The sequence below is a fragment of the Orcinus orca genome, chromosome 1 (assembly GCF_937001465.1).
Source record: "Orcinus orca chromosome 1, mOrcOrc1.1, whole genome shotgun sequence".
NCBI lineage: Eukaryota > Metazoa > Chordata > Mammalia > Artiodactyla > Delphinidae > Orcinus > Orcinus orca.
This window is the reverse complement of record NC_064559.1, coordinates 159,374,533-159,394,043: the sequence shown is the minus strand read 5'-3', so window position 1 is coordinate 159,394,043 and position 19,511 is coordinate 159,374,533. Positions and strand designations below refer to the sequence as shown.

The 19,511-nt window shown below is 35.6% G+C and overlaps 1 protein-coding gene across 8 annotated transcripts in view; it reads right to left on the bottom strand.

Moving 5' to 3' along the window:
* The window catches only part of DOCK7 (dedicator of cytokinesis 7), a 208,158-nt gene that overhangs the window by 42,543 nt on the left and 146,104 nt on the right, over positions 1 to 19,511 (bottom strand). For 7 of the 8 annotated variants that reach the window (XR_004477924.2, XR_007473713.1, XM_049702624.1 and 4 more), the window contains 3 exons: positions 18,699 to 18,853; positions 1,294 to 1,476; positions 1,049 to 1,184 (listed from right to left, as the gene is read on the bottom strand). Coding sequence is in view for 5 of the 8 variants with exons in the window: in XM_049702624.1 (XP_049558581.1) it covers positions 1,049 to 1,184; positions 1,294 to 1,476; positions 18,699 to 18,853 (474 nt within the window). In the remaining 3 variants the exon portion in view is untranslated. Of the gene's footprint in view, positions 1 to 1,022; positions 1,185 to 1,293; positions 1,477 to 18,698; positions 18,854 to 19,511 lie in introns of all 8 variants that reach the window. The other variant, XR_004477925.2, reaches the window with a different exon arrangement.

Sequence of the window (19,511 nt, the reverse complement as noted above, 5' to 3'; positions counted from 1 at the left end):
AGGCAAAGACTTTGTCTTATTCATTATTAAATTCCAAACACACATAGCATATAAAAGATATTTAAGTTTACTTAAAAAAACAATCATTAAGTTAAATGGCCTATCAAAAACAATAATTAAAAAATATTCATGTAAATGTACATTCACATTTTAAGTCAACAAATATATATCGAGCTGGTAGCAAATGTCATGTACACAGATGACTAAGCCATGTCCCTGACCTTAAGGAGCTCTCAGCAACAATATTACTTTAGAATTTGCGAAATGTTTACACACACATGGTCACTACAAAGATGATAAGATCAACACTACCTTTTAAAATCTCAAAACAATCACAAGTGGATGAGGAAAGGGAAAGTGGGGAGATTAAGTGACTTGGCCAAAGTTATACGGCTATTGGGTAGCAGACCAGGGATTAGAAACAGGTTTCAAATGCTACTAAATTGTCTTTTCTTGCTGATATTTGAGTTTAATGGGCAATATCTTTGCCTTATATACAGGGTATATTAAATCATTGCAAAACTAGGAAACTTTTAAGAGTAAAAAGTGATGCTACATAGAATGGATGACCAAGAGAACCATAATGTAAACTATAGACTCTGTATGATAATGAGCGTCAGTGTAGGTTCATCAGTTGTAACAAGTGTACCACTCTGGTAGGGGAGGTTGATAACGAGGGAGGCCATGCATGTGTGTGGGGACAGAGGATATATGGGAAATACCTGTATCTTCAGCTCAATTTTGCTATGAACCTAAAACTGCTCTTAAAAAATCTATTTTTAAAAATAAGAGATGCTATTAATAATCACACAAGGGCAAGAGAAACAAACTGAGATTATCCAGAGCAAACTGTAAGTATGCTCACCCTACTTAAATAGGAATTCTAACGTGCAAAGAAATGGCTATTCAAGTTAATTCACAGTTACATTTAAAACACTATCTTAAAAGTGTAGAATTGTCACTGAAGACCTGCAAAAATGATCACTGTAATAGTGTTCAAGGAAACTGAAAAAAATTCTCACCAGAGGAGAAGATATTGTGTACATACCAAGCTGTCCTCGGCTTCGGCGCACCATTTCTTGCCTAGCACCTATGCTTCCAAGAATAGCTTCCTCAAGCTTTGCTCTCATGTCCTTTGATTTCTTAAAGGTCAAACTATTCATTCTTTCAAACACTTTCTTTCCCTAAAATTTAAACATTAGAAAAGAAGACACATTGAAGAAATTTTCTTCTTCTTTTCCACATTATGTTTCCCCTCTTGTTCATCTTTGCAATGGCACAATGATCACTTACTTTGTACTCAAAGCAAGATACACAAAGATAAAGCAGATCTAATAGCCGGTTGAGCTGCAGGACTGAGAGATCTGTAAACCACTTTTGTAAAACCGTCTCATCTGCATTCTTGAGAACCCAAAGCAGACAGATCAAAAGACTCCGACTTGATTCTGCTGAAAAGGTAGTGTGTTGTCTGCCACTCTGAAAATAAAAAGCAGTAGAATGAGACACAAAATGATCAAAGACCATTTCTTTTTTTCAGTTGTCAGTTGTTTTCTTCTAAAAGCAATACAACAATAATTACTTTAAAATCAAATATTTCAAAAGAACCATTTGGTTTAGACAATACTTGTGTAACTCATATAGAACCTTAAACTTAAGGTCCTGACATTTAATGAACCTTTCCTAGCAATAGAAGATTGCTTTAATCTATGACAGGGCTTCCAGCAGACTATAAACGTTAACAGAAAACATAAAGGGAAAAACTAAAAGGTCCTATTATTAAAAACTAAGATATCTACCAAAGACTATCAGACACGATATAAATAAAGGAAAAAAAATGACTCTATATAAGACTATTTTAAGAGTATTATGTGATAACAAAATGTTTATCAGGTTTAGAGAATCACTATTTCCTATCAAGGGCCACTAACAAAATGAAAAAGTCTTAGACCACATATAAGTAAAAAGTAGTTTTACTTAGAGCATATAAATTTAAGATAATATTCCCAAACTTAGATTTGTATTAGTATACAGTATGTGAAATACAAACAAAAACTAAGAACTTGTTTACAGTACCATTTATTGACTATTTACTCTCTTCCAGTCATCATACTGAGCTCTTTGCATATATTATTTCATTTAGTCCTCCAACAACATTACTAAGCAGGTTGTATCATCTCAATTTTACAGACAAGAATGCAGGATGACAATAATAATGATGATGATGGCAAACAATGATGATGGCAAAACATAACAAAATTTGAAATGTGCTAGACACTATTCTAATTGCTTTTTCTTATTTAACTCTCAACAGTTTTTTTTTTTTTTTTGCGGTACGTGGGCCTCTCACTGTTGTGGCCTCTCCCGTTGTGGAGCACAGGTTCCGGACGCGCAGGCTCAGCGGCCATGGCTCACGGGCCCAGCCGCTCCGCGGCCTGTGGGATCTTCCCGAACCGGGGCACGAACCCGTGTCCCCTGCATCGGCAGGCGGACTCTCAACCACTGCGCCATCAGGGAAGCCCAACTCTCAACAGTTTTATGAGATGGTATTAACTATTGTTATTTCTAGTTTACAGGTAAGGAAACTAAAGGCTAGAGATTAAGCAATTTGCCCTCAACCACATTCTAAGAAAAAGTAAAGCCACAATTGTAGTCCAGGTTAACCAGACGCCTAAGCTTATACTCTTCACCATTATACTACATTCTAATATTTGGTTAATAAATATACTAAATTATAATAAGAAAGCAGTGGATAGGATGTTGAGAGGAATTACAAAGGAAAGCCATGACCTCAACTACTACCCTAATCTCCCCTCTATCATGCACAATGGTTTCCCTTGAAACCATCTAAAGATATAAGTATTATTACTTACTCCATTCTACAGACAAGAAAACTGAGACAAGTAGTAGTTAAGTATCAATATTTTGTGAAAGTATTTTGCAATAAATGGTGGAACTGGGATTCAGATGCAGAACGTGTGGCTCCAGAAACCAAGCTCGTATCCACTATGTTTACTGCCTTTAATGGATGCACGCACATGTAAATAAATTCACGTACATAAACTCACTTAACCACTATGCTATACTGCACCTGACCTGGACACAAATAGCTTTGACTCCCACCCCCAAATCCACAGTCTCTCTCATAAGGAAAATGCTTCTTTATTTTAAAAGTAAGCACTTTCTACAGCAGAACTTTCAGGTATGCAAAAATATATTGACTAAATTCTCAATGACTGATTTTTTAAAACAAAATTTTAAAATTATACCGAATTCGACAAACAGGTACACACTAACATTTCCTATACCCCCACATAAACTGCCAATAACACAGTGACACAGTCTGAAGAAAGTTGGACAAACATGAAAAAGACTCAGTAATGCAAAGATGTCAGGTTTCCTCCAAATTGTTCTATAGGATCAATGCAATTCCAATCAAAATACCAGCCAGGTTTTTCCTGGAAGTTGACAAACTAATTTTAAATTTAATGGGGAAAAGCAAAGGGCCAAAAATAGCCAAGGCACTCTTGAGGAAGAACCAGGCAGGATGGGGGACAAATTTGCTCTACCACATAGCAACATTTACTAAATAGTTAGAATAATTAAGACAGCTTGATATTGGCATATGGATAGACAAATAGTCTAATGAAATAACAGGAAGCACACAAAAAACTCCTATGCATATATGAAATTGTGACATATAACAGAGCTGGCACTATGAATCAGTGGTGGAAGGATGAATTATTCAATAAATGGTGTGAGATAAACGACTTCCCTAGGGGAAAAAAAAGTAGACTCCTACCTTGCACTATTGTACAAAAAATAAATTCCAGACCAAGAAAGAACTTAAATGTTAAAAGGAAATATAAAAGAACATATTTATAATCTTGGGAGTAGGACAGAATTTCTTAAATAATACATAAAAAGCGTAAACCATAAACCACAAAAAGATGATCATATTTGCTTACACTGAAATTGAGAATGTTTGTTCATTCAATTAATAAATAAATAGATACATAGAAAAAGCACATCATAAATTAGTAGAAATTTGTTGCATATAAAACCAACATATATACACTACCAAATGTAAAACCGATAGCTAGTGGGAAGCTGCCGCATAGCACAGGGAGATCAGCTCAGCACTTTGTGACCACCTAGAGGGGTGGGATAGGGAGGGTGGGAGGGAGACACAAGAGGGAGGAGATATGGGGATATATGTATAGCTGATTCATTTTGTTATAAAGCACAAGCTAACAGACCATTGTAAAGCAATTACACTCCAATAAAGATGTTTAAAAAAAAATCACTATGTTAGAATGTAAAAAAAACAAACAAACAAAAAAAACAACCTGAGATTTGTATCCAGAACAGTCTTTCTCAATCAAGTTTCTATGAGAGAATTAAGCCCTACAAAAAATTGAGGGGCTGTTTTCTCCATTCTCTCAAAGCATTAAAAAAAAAAAAAAGATAATTCTGGTTTGGTATTACCCATCAATGAATCTTCTGTGAAGGAAGAAACCACAACCCCAGGACTCTTATTATACATACAAGTAATACTGCAAATACAAAGTCCAGTACACAGTCACAAACTAGGCACACAAAGAAGCAATACATCATGAGTGAGAACTGACAAAACAGATAACAGAAAAAGGTACATTAAGACTTAAGGTATTGAAATTATCAGAGACTATAAAACAACCACACATTCTATGCACCCTTGCCCAAAAAATAAGATTAAAAATCATGACTGGAAACTTGAAAATATAAAGAGAAATGTTTTATTGAAAAGAAACAGCAGAAACAACAGAATTTAGAAAACTGAAAAAAATTTACCCAATAACCAAATTAAGAACTCAGTAGGTTGGTGTAATGTAATATCAGGTATAGTTAAGGAGAGAATTAGTAGACTGAAAGATAGATCAAAAGAAAAGTTCTAGCATGAAGCACAGGTTAACAAAAAGATGGAATACACAGAAGAGTAGAGACAAAGACGATACAATAAAAAGGACTAACATAAGTTTAACTGGAATACGAAAGAGGAGAGACAGAATGGAGAAGAGGACATATTTGGACACATAACAGCTGAGAATTTCATAGAACTGAAGAAAGATGCTGAATCATAAATTTAAGAAGTCCAAAAAAGCTACCAAGCAGAATAAACATAAAGAAATTCAAAATTAGTCTCAACAATTGAAACCACAGAAAGCCAATTTTAAGGAGACAATCAAAGAAACGACAGAAAAAAAGACAAGTTATTTTCAAAGAAGTAACAGTTCGCCACAGCTGGCTTCTCAAAAGCAGCAATGGAAATGAGAAGACAATGGGAACAATGTCCTCAGCAGGCTGAAATAAAAGAGGAAACTCAGATGCTACTTCTTAAAAAGGAATCCTAATGAAGGTCAAATAAAGACATTTTTCAAAGAAACAGAGAGTTCATCACCACAGAATAGAAAATTCTAAAGGATTTATTTCAGAGTAGAAAAACATCTCATAGAAGTCACAAATTTGAGAAAGAATCAAGAGCAAATAAAGTGGTGAACACATGGGCAAATCTAAATAATTGATTCTATATAGCCATAAAAGAATAATAATGATGATGTGAGGTTTAATGATACATAAAACTAAAGATAGCATTTAAGTAGAAAGAAAGGTAAATGAAGTCAACCTGTTTTAAGATCCTTCTATTAACCAATGTGAAAGTAAAGGTAATGATTAATATTAGATTGAAATTTAAGAAAGCATATTCTTATCTGTAATACAATCACAAAAAGAAGAGAAACAGAATGTATGACTTCCAACCTAGTAGAGAGGAAAAAGTGGAATGAGGAAAAAATACAATGAGAAAAAAATGATCCAAAAGAAGATAATAAATGAGACAAAAAGAAATACATAATAGGGGTGGGAAAACATGAAGTAAAATTAAAATGTTAAGTACATTAATTTAATTATACTAAATGTAAATGGGTTTTAAAACTCTAGTGAAAGACAAAGATGAATAGACCAGATTTTACAAATATAAGACAAACTCTAACCATATGCTGTTTATAAAAGACACATTTAAAACATGAGAAAAAACAATGAAAGTAAAAGGATGGAAAAACTCATGCCATACACACACACATATACACACATACACGCTAAGCAAAAGAAACCTAGCATAGCTACACCAGTATTATACAAAATTGACTTTAAGGCAAATAAAAAATAAGCATTACAGTTCATGTTGACAAAAGGTACAATTCATCAAAAATATAATAATTTTAAATTAGATATTTCATAATAAGGCCTCAAAGGAAATAAAACAAAATCTGACAGAATGACAAGAAGAAATTACACCACCACAGTTGTAGTGGGATATTAGAAAAAGTGAACAGAATTCAGTAAAGAGAAAGAAGATTTAAACAATAGGATTAACAAATTTGATGTAATGCATATAATGGATAAATATAGAACAAATGAAGAATATGCATTCTTTTCAAATATGTGAGATATTTGCAAAAACGGACCACGTACTAGACCATAAAACCAACTCCCACAAATATAACTAATTATGTAGAGTAAGTTCTCTGATCATTCAATTAGGCCAAAATCAGAAGCAAAAGGATTACTAGAAATTTTCGTATGACTGGAAATTCTCAAACAAAAACAATTTAATAACCCAAAAGTCTAAAAAGAAATCACAGTGAACTTAAGATATATTTTGATGACAAATGAAAATGTTACCTACACACTGTGGTATGTAACTAAAACAATAATTAAAGGAAAATGTTTATGATTAAAATATGTATCAGAGAGAAAGGATGAAAATTAGTGAGTTAAGCATCCATCTCAAGAAATCAGAAAAAAGAACATCAATATAAACCAAAAGAAAGTAGAAGACAGTAAATAATAAAGATAAACATTCAAAAGTGAGGATCAACATTGACCCCAAATTGGTTCTTTACACAAACTAAAGGAATATACAAATTTCTGTTGAGACTGATTTAAGACAAAAGATATAAAAAGCCAGTCTCAGAAATAAAAATGTTTATTTCTACTATAGATGTTATAGACATTAAAAAGATCATAGAAGATATTTGAAACAACTCTGTATGCCAAGAAATTTGAATAAATTTCTGCTAGAATAAAATTTATAAAAACCAGTGTAAAAAGAAATAGAAAACTTGAACAGTCTTACAATCATTAAAGAAATTATACAGGTAATTTGAAAACTTTCAAAAAAGAAAACTGCAGGTATAGATGGCTTCACTCACAAATTCTCCAAATATTCTAGGAAGAAATAATTTCAATTTTAAACAAGTACTTTCAGGGAACAGAATAAAAGGGGAAATTCCCTAGCTCATTTTAATTGGCTAAACTACCCCTGATTCCAAAATCTGAATAGAACATTATGAGAAAGAAAAAGATCTTACTAACATGTTTACACAATCTTAAACAAAATACAGCAAACCAAATCTATTAATATACAATCATGAAAAAGCTGGGTTTAATTCAGGAATTCAAGGTAGATTTAACATTAGAAAACCAACTGAAAGGGGTCACAGTAAAAGATTAAAAGCAAAATAAAATGACAGTCTCAATGGTGCAAAAAAGCATGATAAAATTCAACAACTATTCATAATTACAAAAATAAAACTCTTAGCAAACTAGGAACAGAAGGGAACTTCCATAATAAAACAGAGGGTATCTTAAAAAAAAAAACCAAACCCCAAAACCAAAATCTTTAGCACCTATGTTTAAGAATGAAATGGGACGAGGGGAAGATGGTGGAAGAGTAAGATGTGGAGATCACCTTCCTCCCCACAGATATACCAGAAATACATCTACATGTGGAACAACTCCTACAGAACACCTACTGAACGCTGGCAGAAGACCTCAGACCTCCCAAAAGGTAAGAAAGTCCCCACATACCTGGGTAGGGCAAAAGAAAAACGAATAAACAGAGACAAAAGAATAGGGACGGGACCTGTACCAGTGGGAGGGAGCTGTGAAGGAGGAAAGGTTTCCACTCACTAGGAAGCCCCTTTGTGGGCGGAGACTGCGGGTGGTGACGGGGGTAAACTTCGGTGCCACGGAGGGGAGCACAGCAACAGGGGTGCGGAGGGCAAAGCGGTGAGATTCCCACACAGAGGATTGGTGCCGACCAGCACTCACTAGCCCGAGAGGCTTGTCTGCTCACCAGCCGGGGCAGGCGGGGCTGGGAGCTGAGGCTCAGGCTTCAGTCAGAGCGCAGGGAGAGGACTGGGGTTGGCGGTGTGAACACAGCCTGCAGGGGGTTAGTACACCACGGCTAGCCGGGAGGGAGTCCCCGGAAAAAGTCTGGACCTGCAGAAGAGGCAAAAGACTTTTTTTTCCCTCTTTGTTTCCTGGTGCGCGAGGAGAGGGGATTAAGAGTGCTGCTTAAAGGAGCTCCAGAGATGGCCACGAGCCATGGCTAACAGTGCGGACTGCAGAGACGGGCATGAGACACTAAGGCTGCTGCTGCTACCACCAAGAAGCCTGTGTGAGAGCACAGGTCACTATCCACACCTCCCCTCCCGGGAGCCTGTGCAGCCCGCCACTGCCAGAGTCCCGTGATCCTGGGACAACTTTCCCAGGAGAACGCACAGCGCTCCACAGGCTGGTGCAATGTCACGCCGGCCTCTGCCACCGCAGGCTCGTCCCGCACTCTGTACACCTCCCTCCCCCGGCCTGAGTGAGCCAGAGCCCCCGAACCAGCTGCTCCTTTAACCCTGTCCTGTCTGAGCGAAGAACAGACGCCCTCCCGCGACCTACACGCAGAGGTGGGGCCAAATCCAAAGCTGTGACCAGGGAGCTGTGAGAATAAAGAAGAGAAAGGGAAATCTCTCCCAGCAGCCTCAGAAGCAGTGGATTAAATCTCCACAATCAACTTGATGTACCCTGCATCTGTGGAATACATGAATAGACAACGAATCATCCCAAATTGAGGAGCTGGACTTTGAGAGAAAGATTTATTTTTTTCCTCTTTTTGTGAGTGTGTATGTGTATGCTTCTGTGTAAGATTTTGTCTGTATAGCTTTGCTTCCACCATTTGTCCTAAGGTTCTATCTGTCCGTTTTTCTTTTTTCCTTTTTTTCTTTAAAAAATTTTTTTTTCTTAATACTTATTTTTTATTTTAATAACTTTATTTTATTTTATCTTCTTTCTTTATTACTTTCCTTCCTTCCGTCCTTCCTTCCTTCCCGCCTCCCTCCCTCCCTCCCTTTTCTTTCTTTCTTTCTTTCTTTCTTTTATTCCTTTCTTTCTTTCTTTCTTTCTCTTTCTCTCTTTCTCTCTTTCTTTCTACTTTTTCTTCCTTTTATTCTGAGCCATGTGGATGAAAGGCTCCTGGTGCTGTAGCCAGGAGTCAGTGCTGTGCCTCTGACGTGGGAGAGCCAACTTCAGGACACTGGTCCACAAGAGACCTCCCAGCTCCATGTAATATCAAACGGCGAAAATCTCCTAGAGATCTCCATCTCAACACCAACACCCAGCTTTACTCAACGACCAACAAGCTACAGTGCTAGAAACCCTATGCCAAACAACTAGCAAGACAGGAACACAACCCCACCCATTAGCAGAGAGGCTGCCTAAAATCATAAGAAGTCCACAGACACCCCAAAACACACCACCAGACGTGGACCTGCCAACCAAAAAGACAAGATACAGCCTCATCCATCAGAAAACACGCACTAGTCCCCTCCACCAGGAAGCCTACACAACCCACTGAACCAACTTTAGCCACTGGGGACAGACACCAAAAACAACGGGAACTACGAACCTGCGGCCTGCAAAAAGGAAACCCCAAACACAGTAAGATAAGCAAAATGAGAAGACAGAAAAAAACACAGCAGATGAAGGAGCAAGATAAAACACACCAGACCTAACAAATGAAGAGGAAATAGGCAGACTACCTGAAAAAGAATTCAGAATAAGGATAGTAAAGATGATCCAAAATCTTGGAAATAGAGAAAATGCAAGAAACATTTAACAAGCACCTAAGAAGAACTAAAGATGAAACAAGTAACGATGAACAACACAATAAATGTAATTAAAAATACTCTAGAAGGGATCAATAGCAGAATAACTGAGGCAGAAGAACGGATAAGTGACCTGGAAGATAAAATAGTGGAAATAACTACTGCAGAGCAGAATAAAGAAAATAGAATGAAAAGAACTGAGGACAGTCTCAGATATCTCTGGGACAACATTAAAAACACCAACATTCGAATTATAGGGGTTCCAGAAGAAGAAGAGAAAAAGAAAGGGACTGAGAAAATATTTGAAGAGATTATAGTTGAAAACTTCCCTAATATGGGAAAGGAAATAGTTAATCAAGTCCAGGAAGCACAGAGAGTCCCATACAGGATAAATCCAAGGAGAAACACGCCAAGACACATAGTAATCAAACTGTCAAAAACAGAATACAAAGAAAACATGTTAAAAGCAGCAAGGGAAAAACACAAATAACACACAAGGGAATCCCCATCAGGTTAACAGCTTACCTTTCAGCAGAAACTCTGCAAGCCAGAAGGGACTGGCAGGACATATTTAAAGTGATGAAGGAGAAAAACCTACAACCAAGATTACCCAGCAAGGATCTCATTCAGATTTCATGGAGCAATTAAAACCTTTACAGACAAGCTAAAGCTGAGAGAGTTCAGCACCACCAAACCAGCTTTACAACAAATGCTAAAGGAACTTCTCTAGGCAAGAAACACAAGAGAAGGAAAAGACCTACAATATGGAACCCAAAACAATTAAGAAAATGGGAATAGGAACATACATATCAATAATTACCTTAAATGTAAATGGATTAAATGCTCCCACCAAAAGACACAGATTGGCTGAATGGATACAAAAACAAGACCCATATATATGCTGTCTACAAGAGACCCACTTCAGACCTAGAGACACATACAGCCTGAAAGTAGGGGACAGAAAAAGATATTCCATGCAAATGGAAACCAAAAGAAAGCTGGAGTAGCAATTCTCATATCAGACGAAATAGACTTTAAAATAAAGACTATTAGAAGAGACAAAGAAAGACACTACATAATGATCAAGGGATCGATCCAAGAAGAAGATATAACAATTGTAAATACTTATGCACCCAACATAGGAACACCTCAACACATAAGGCAAATGCTAACAGCCATAAAAGGGGAAATCGACAGTAACACATTCATAGTAGGGGACTTTAACACCCCACTTTCACCCATGGACAGATCATCCAAAATGAAAATAAATAAGGGAACACAAGCTTTAAATGATACATTAAACAAGATGGACTTAATTGATATTTATAGGACATTCCATCTAAAAACAACAGAATACACATTTTTCTCAAGTGCTCATGGAACATTCTCCAGGATACATCATATCTTGGGTACAAATCAAGCCTTGGTAAATTTAAGAAAATTGAAATTGTATCAAGTATCTTTTCTGACCACAACGCTATGAGACTAGATTTCAATTACAGGAAAAGATCTGTAAAATATACAAACACATGGAGGCTAAACAATACACTACTTAATAACAAAGTGATCACTGAAGAAATCAAAGAGAAAATCAAAAAATACCTAGAAACAAATGACAATGGAGACACGACGACCCAAAACCTATGTGATGCAGCAAAAGCAGTTCTAAGAGGGAAGTTTATAGCAATACAATCCTATCTTAAGAAACATCTCGAATAAAAAACCTAACCTTGCACCGAAAGCAATTAGAGAAAGAACAAAAAAACCCCAAAGTTAGCAGAAGGAAAGAAATCATAAAAATCAGATCAGAAATAAATGAAAAAGAAATGAAGGAAACAATACCAAAGATCAATAAAACTAAAAGCTGGTTCTTTGAGAACATAAACAAAATTGATAAACCATTAGCCAGACTCATCAAGAAAAAAAGGGAGAAGACTCAAATCAATAGAATTAGAAATGAAAAAGGAGAAGTAACAACTGACTCTGCAGAAATACAAAAGATCATGAGAGATTACTACAAGCAACTCTATGCCAATAAAATGGACAACCTGGAAGAAATGGACAAATTCCTAGAAATGCACAACCAGCCAAGACTGAATCAGGAAGAAATAGAAAATATGAACAGACCAATCACAAGCACTGAAATTGAAACTGTGATTAAAAATCTTCCAACAAGCAAAAGCCCAGGACCAGATGGCTTCACAGGCGAATTCTATCAAACATTTAGAGAAGAGCTAACACCTATCCTTCTCAAACTCTTCCAAAATATAGCAGACGAAGGAACACTCCCAAACTCATTCTACGAGGCCACCATCACCCTGACACCAAACCAGACAAGGATGTCACAAAGACAGAAAACTACAGGCCAATATCACTGATGAACATAGATGCAAAAATCCTCAACAAAATACTAGCAATCAGAATCCAACAGCACATTAAGAGGATCATACACCATGATCAAGTGGAGTTTATTCCAGGAATGCAAGGATTCTTCAATACATGCAAATCAATCAACGTGATACACCATATTAACAAATTGAAGGAGAAAAACCATATGGTCACCTCAATAGATGGAGAGAAAACTTTCGACAAAATTCAACACCAATTTATGATAAAAACCCTGCAGAAAGTAGGCATAGAGGGAACTTTCCTCAACATAAAAAGGCTATATATGACAAACCCACAGCCAACATCATCCTCAATGGTGAAAAACTGAAAGCATTTCCACTACGATTAGGAACAAGACAAGGTTGCCCACTCTCACCACTCTTATTCAACATAGTTTTGGAAGTTGTAGCCACAGCAATCAGAAAAGAAAAGGAAATAAAAGGAATCCAAATCGGAAAACTAGAAGTAAAGCTGTCACTGTTTGCAGATGACATGATACTATACATAGAGAATCCTAAAGATGCTACCAGAAAACCACTAGAGCTAATCAATGAATTTGGTAAAGTAGCAGGATACAAAATTAATGCACAGAAATCTCTGGCATTCCTATACACTAAGGATGAAAAATCTGAAAGTGAAATCAAGAAAACACTCCCATTTACCATTGCAACAAAAAGAATAAAATAACTAGGAATAAACCTACCTAAGGAGACAAAAGACCTGTATGCAGAAAATTATAAGACACTGATGAAAGAAATTAAAGATGATACAAAGAGATGGAGAGATATACCATGTTCTTGGATTGGAAGAATCAACATTGTGAAAATGACTCTACTACCCAAAGCAATCTACAGATTCAATGCAATCCCTATCAAACTACCACTGGCATTTTTCACAGAACTAAAACAAAAAATTTCACAATTTGTATGGAAATATAAAAGACCCCAAATAGCCACAGCAATCTTGAGAAAGAAAAACGGAACTGGAGGAATCAGGCTTCCTGACTTCAGACTATACTACAAAGCTACAGTAATCAAGACAGTATGGTACTGGCACAAAAACAGAAAGATCAATGGAGCAGGATAGAAAGCCCAGAGATAAACCCACACACATATGGTCACCTTATCTTTAATAAAGGGGGCAGGAATGTACAGTGGAGAAAGGACAGCCTGTTCAATAAGTGGTGCTGGGAAAACTGGATAGGTACATGTAAAAGTATGAGGTTAAATCACTCCCTAACACCATACACAAAAAAAAAGCTCAAAATGGATTAAAGACCTAAATGTAAGGCCAGAAACTATCAAACTCTTAGAGGAAAACATAGGCAGAACACTTTATGACATAAATCACTACAAGATCCTTTCTGACCCACCTCCTAGAGAAATGGAAATAAAAACAGAAACAAATGGGACTTAATGAAACTTCAAAACTTTTGCACCACAAAGGAAACCATAAACAAGACCAAAAGACAACTCTCAGAATGGGAGAAAATATTTGCAAATGAAGCAACTGACAAAGGATTCATCTCCAAAATTTATAAGCAGCTCATGCAGCTCAATAACAAAAAAACAAGCAACCCAATCCAAAAATGGGCAGAAGACCTAAATAGACATTTCTCCAAAGAAGATATACAGACTGCCAACAAACACATGAAAGAGTGCTCAACATCATTAATCATTAGAGAAATGCAAATCAAAACTACAATGAGATATCATCTCACACCAGTCAGAATGGCCATCATCAAAAAATCTAGAAACAATAAATGCTGGAGAGGGTGTGGAGAAAAGGGAACACTCTTGCACTGCTGGTGGGAATGTGAATTGGTTCAGCCACTATGAAGAACGGTATGGAGGTTCCTTAAAAAACTGCAAATAGAACTACCATATGACCCAGCAATCCCACTACTGGGCATATATCTTGAGAAAACCATAATTCAAAAAGAGTCATGTACCAAAATGTTCACTGCAGCTCTATTTACAATAGCCCGGAGATGGAAACAACCTAAGTGTCCATCATCGGATGAATGGATAAAGAAGATGTGGCAATATATACAATGGAATATTACTCAGCCATAAAAAGAAACGAAATTGAGTTATTTGTAGTGAGGTGGATGGACCTAGAGTCTGTCATACAGAGTGAACTCAGAAAGAGAAAGACAAATACCATATGCTAACACATATATATGGAATAAGAAAAAAATTAAAATGTCATGAAGAACCTAGGGGTAAGACAGGAATAAAGACACAGACCTACTAGAGAATGGACTTGAGGATATGGGGAGGGGGAAGGGTAAGCTGTGACAAAGCCAGAGAGTGGCATGGACATATATACAGTAACAAATGTAAAATAGATAGCTAGTGGGAAGCAGCTGCATAGCAGAGGGAGATCAGCTCCGTGCTTTGTGACCACCTGGAGGGGTGGGATAGGGAGGGTGGGAGGGAGGGAGACGCAAGATGGAAGAGGTATGGGAACATATGTATATGTATAACTGATTCACTCTGTTATAAAGCAGAAACTAACACACCATTGTAAAGCAATTATTCTCCAATAAAAATGTAAAAAAATAAAAATGAATGAAATGTTGCAAGGTTCCCCTTTAATGATGCCAACTATCACTACTTGTATTTAACATTGTACTCAAGTTTCTAGCCAGTAAATAAGTTACGGAAAAAAAAAAGAAATGAAGAAATGAAACTGCCAGATGATATGATTGTGTATATAGAAAAAAAAAATCTATACCTCTGTTATTAGTTTAGTCATTCTGCTGGAAATAAACATTGTTCAAAATCAATTCTATGCCCACATAAAAGGAATCAACAATTAGGGAGTTCCCTGGTAGTCTAATAGGATTTGGCACTTTCACTGCCGTGGCCCAGGTTCAATCCCTGGTCAGGGAACTGAGATCCCAGAAGCCGCGTGGCATGGCCAAAAAAAAAAAAATAGCAATCAACAATTAGAAAACAATTTTTGAAAACGATGACATTTATGAGACTATAAGAATATAATGTTATATATACAAAATTTATGTGCAGTATACATTATCATATTATATAATTTTATAATATTACTAAAATATTTTTAAAGTATCAATGACCAACTATACACCTACAAAGGATGTTCTGGGCCTCTGTTGAAAGCTATAAAAGTTTATGTATGTGTAGACAATAAGGAAAGCCTAAATAGTGGGGAGATCTAACATATTCAAGGATTTGGGGATTCAAGCATGTAAAAATATTAATTTTCCCAAAAACTGATCCATAGATTCAATACAATCTTACTTTAAAATACGACACTTATCACCAAATTCACAATTAAGTGTATGAAAAAGCAAGCCACAAAAAAAGAAAGAAATCTTTGAACCATTTATAATTGACAGTGGGGCTTGATCCAGACATATAAACTACTATAAATTACAAGCAAAGGCAGAAGATCCAATGGAAAATGGGCAAAAAACCTCTAGATACTTCAAAAGAAAAAATCCAAATAGCCATTTATATGAAAAAGTGCACACCCTCATAAGACATCAGGAAAATGAATGCTAAAATGAGATATAATGATATATTACCAAATTGACAAAAAATTAAATGTTTGAATATGCTAAGTGCAGATGCACGAACATATGAAGGAACAGAAACTCTCATATAGCAGGTGCAAATAAAAATTAAGACAAACCTTTTGGAAAACATCATGGCATATCTAGTATAGAAGACCACATATATGACCCAGCGAATTCCACTCCTAAGAAATACCCTAAATAAAAGTGTGTACATGCAGACAGGAAACATACAGAAGAATCTATAAGACTGTTATTTGTAACCAAAGATCAGAAACCATTTATGCATCTATCAATAGAATGGGTAAATAAATTGATCTATAGTCAGACAATGGAATATCATGCCAAAATGAAAAATCAGTGAATTACAGCTATATTTTACAACCTGGAGGAATATTAAAGACATAATGTAAAACTAAACTATAGTATTTAGGGATGCAAACTTAGATGGTGAAACTATTAACAAAATTATGCAATTACTTCATTAGTTAGGATAGTGGGTGGCTTGGTGGATAGCTGTGGTGGAAAACAGCAGGCCAAGGATTTCTGGAAGGTGGTCAATGTTCTATATTTTGTCCTGAATTGTGGTTACAAAGATATTCATTTTAAAATCTTTTGTAAACATTTACATTTATGTTTCATGTACTTTTTCATTTGTGGTATATTTCACATAAGCAAGGTTTTAAAAAATGAAAAACAAGGTCAACAAAACTGAGAATAGTGGTCATTTTGAGGGGAGAAAGGGATTGAACTGATGGCAAACTGGGAACTTCCAAGGAAATTGCAATGTTCTGTTTCTGAAGCTGAGTGATAGGTACACTGCTGTTTCTTCTATTATTACATTTTAACTATACACGTACTTTATATATTATTTTGTATCTACAATAGCAAAAGCAAGTAAAAGAAAACACTGAAAAACTGGAATTCATCAAAATTAAAAACTTTCGCACTTCAAATGACAGCATCAAGAAAGTGAAAAGAGGGACTTCCCTGGTGGTCCAGTGGTTAAGAATCTGCCCTCCAATGCAGGCGGACACGGGTTTGATCCCTGGTCGGGGAACTAAGATCCCACGTGTTGCGGGGCAACTAAGCCCGTGCGCCACAACTACAGACCCCACGTGCTCTGGAACCCATGCACCACAACTACAGAGCCCACGCGCTCTGTAAGCCCATGTGCCGCAATGAAAGATCCCGTATGCTGTAACTAAGACCCAACACAGACAAATAAATAAATAAATAAATATTTAAGGAAATAAAAAGGGAAAAGATAATCCACAGGAGAAAATATCTGCAAATCACATATCTGATAAGGAATTTATATCCAGAATATATAAAAAAACTCTTTCAACTTAATAACAAGAAGATGAATAACACAATTTTAAAACATTAAAGGATTTGAATGGACTTTTTCTCTAAATAAGATATACAAAAAGATGTGCCAATAAGCAAATGAAAAGATACTCTCAGTATCAGTAGACTTTAGGGAAATGCAAATCAAAATGACAATGAGATACCACTTCATACACACTAAGGTATGAAGTATATATAATAAAAAAGAGATAATAGTGTCAATGAGGATTTAGAGAAACAGGAACGTTTATTCATTGCTGGTGAGAATTTAAAATGGAGCAGCCACTTTGAAAAAGTTTAGAAGTTTCTCAAAATGTTAAAGATAGAGATACAATATAACCCAGCAAATCCATTCCTAGGTATCTACCCAAAAGGAATGAAAACATATCTGGACACAAAGACATGTACACAAATGTTCATAGCAGCATTATTCCTAACAGCCAAAAAGTGGAAATGATTCAACTGTTCATCAACTCATAAATGGATAAAAATCTGGTCTATCAATATTTAGGAATACTATTTGGCATTAAAAAAAGAAGTATTGATACATGTCACAACATGAATGAACCTCAAAAACATTATGCTTAGTGAAAGAAGCCAGACATAAAAGATCACAGTCTATAATTCCATTTATATAAAATGTCCAGAACAGGCAAATCTATACAGACAGAAAGTAGGTTAGTTGCTGCCTAGGGTTGGTGCTGTGTGGAAATAGAGGGTGACTGCTTATAGGCTTCAGGGTTCTTTTTGGGGTGATGGAAATGTTCTAAAATTAGATTGTGGTGATGGCTGCATAACTCTGTAAAGATACTAAAAACCATGAAATTGTACATTTAAAATGGGTGAATATTTTGACATGTAAATTATCTCAATAAAACTTTTAAAAAAGTTGTCTAGTAAGCTAGCTTCCATAAATACAATTGCAGTTTTCTGAAAGAAGTCATCTAAAACTTTTAGAAGTTGATCTTGTTTTATTAAGTTTGTTTACTCCCTGCCTCCCTGTTCTTCCCTCTTTAAGAGGGAAAAATTACAGGGCTGAATGAATATCAATTTATTTAAATATGAAAAAGTATAAATCTTCACAGATTAAAAATAAATATTCTCAACTGCTAAATAACTGAGACTATTTCTTAGGGCTGACAAAGAATAAAATGGATTTTAAAAATGAAGAAAATAGGCTATAAGTAAGGCAACCTTCAAAACTCTAAATGACAGAATATAGAGCTTTATACCATAAAGCTTGAGGTAATTAATTTTAAAAACAACTTAGTACAAGATGGGCAATATTCTCAAAACCTTAATGTTTCCACAAAATAAATAAAACTCAGAGTACTTCTGCATCAGCTAGTACAATAATCTGTTATTAAAGGGTATATCCTTGGAAATATCTGTCTTTCCAGATAAAACTTCTGTAGGAGGGTTGTTTTTACCGTTGATGTGAGGAGGAAACTGCCGGGCCTTGTTAGCTGAGGAACTGATGTTCCTGCAATTGCCATGGCAACTGTCTGGCTTATCATGCTTCCGCTCTCACTCTCATAATCATCGGTGGCTATACAGATTGGTCTTCCTCGTTGATTGTGAGTTTCTGGAAAAAAATCACCCAAAAATAAATAAAGAAAACTTCTGTTTAGCTTAATTAATAGCTATTGAGCAAGCAATTCCCTTTCTTATTCTCCTTTACTCTTTAAAGAAAAACCTATTAACATATACTGCTTATCATTATATTTACTTCTTTTAAAAAAATAATTTAAATATTCTAAACATTAACTCATTCCTGTAGTAATATTTATAGTTTTGTAGAGAACTTTAACTTGCTAGTAAAAGAAGATATAATAATATAAATTTCTGCCTTCAGATAAGGAAACCTGCTTTAGTGATCAAAATACTGGGAAAACTACTCTACTATTAGTCTCTCAAAGGGAAAGAGTTGCTATCTTTATATCACCAGCACCTACTGATAATACATATTAGATACCAGTAAAATTTTTTTAGTTGAACTGGAAGTACTTTATCAGGTTAATTGCTAGTTCAAATGCAACCTACAGTGTTTTCTCTAAGGCAAATGAAGGAATTTAAGTAAATTCTAAAAATGGAAAGCAAGAGGAATAAAACTTTGTGGGTTCCAGTTTTTAAAAAGTAACAAAACTTCAACTTATTAACCCAGTATTAGCAATAAACATCACTGTTGTTATTCAGGTGAATATTAACTTCAATTTTATGTATATGAATAAAATTGAGACTGA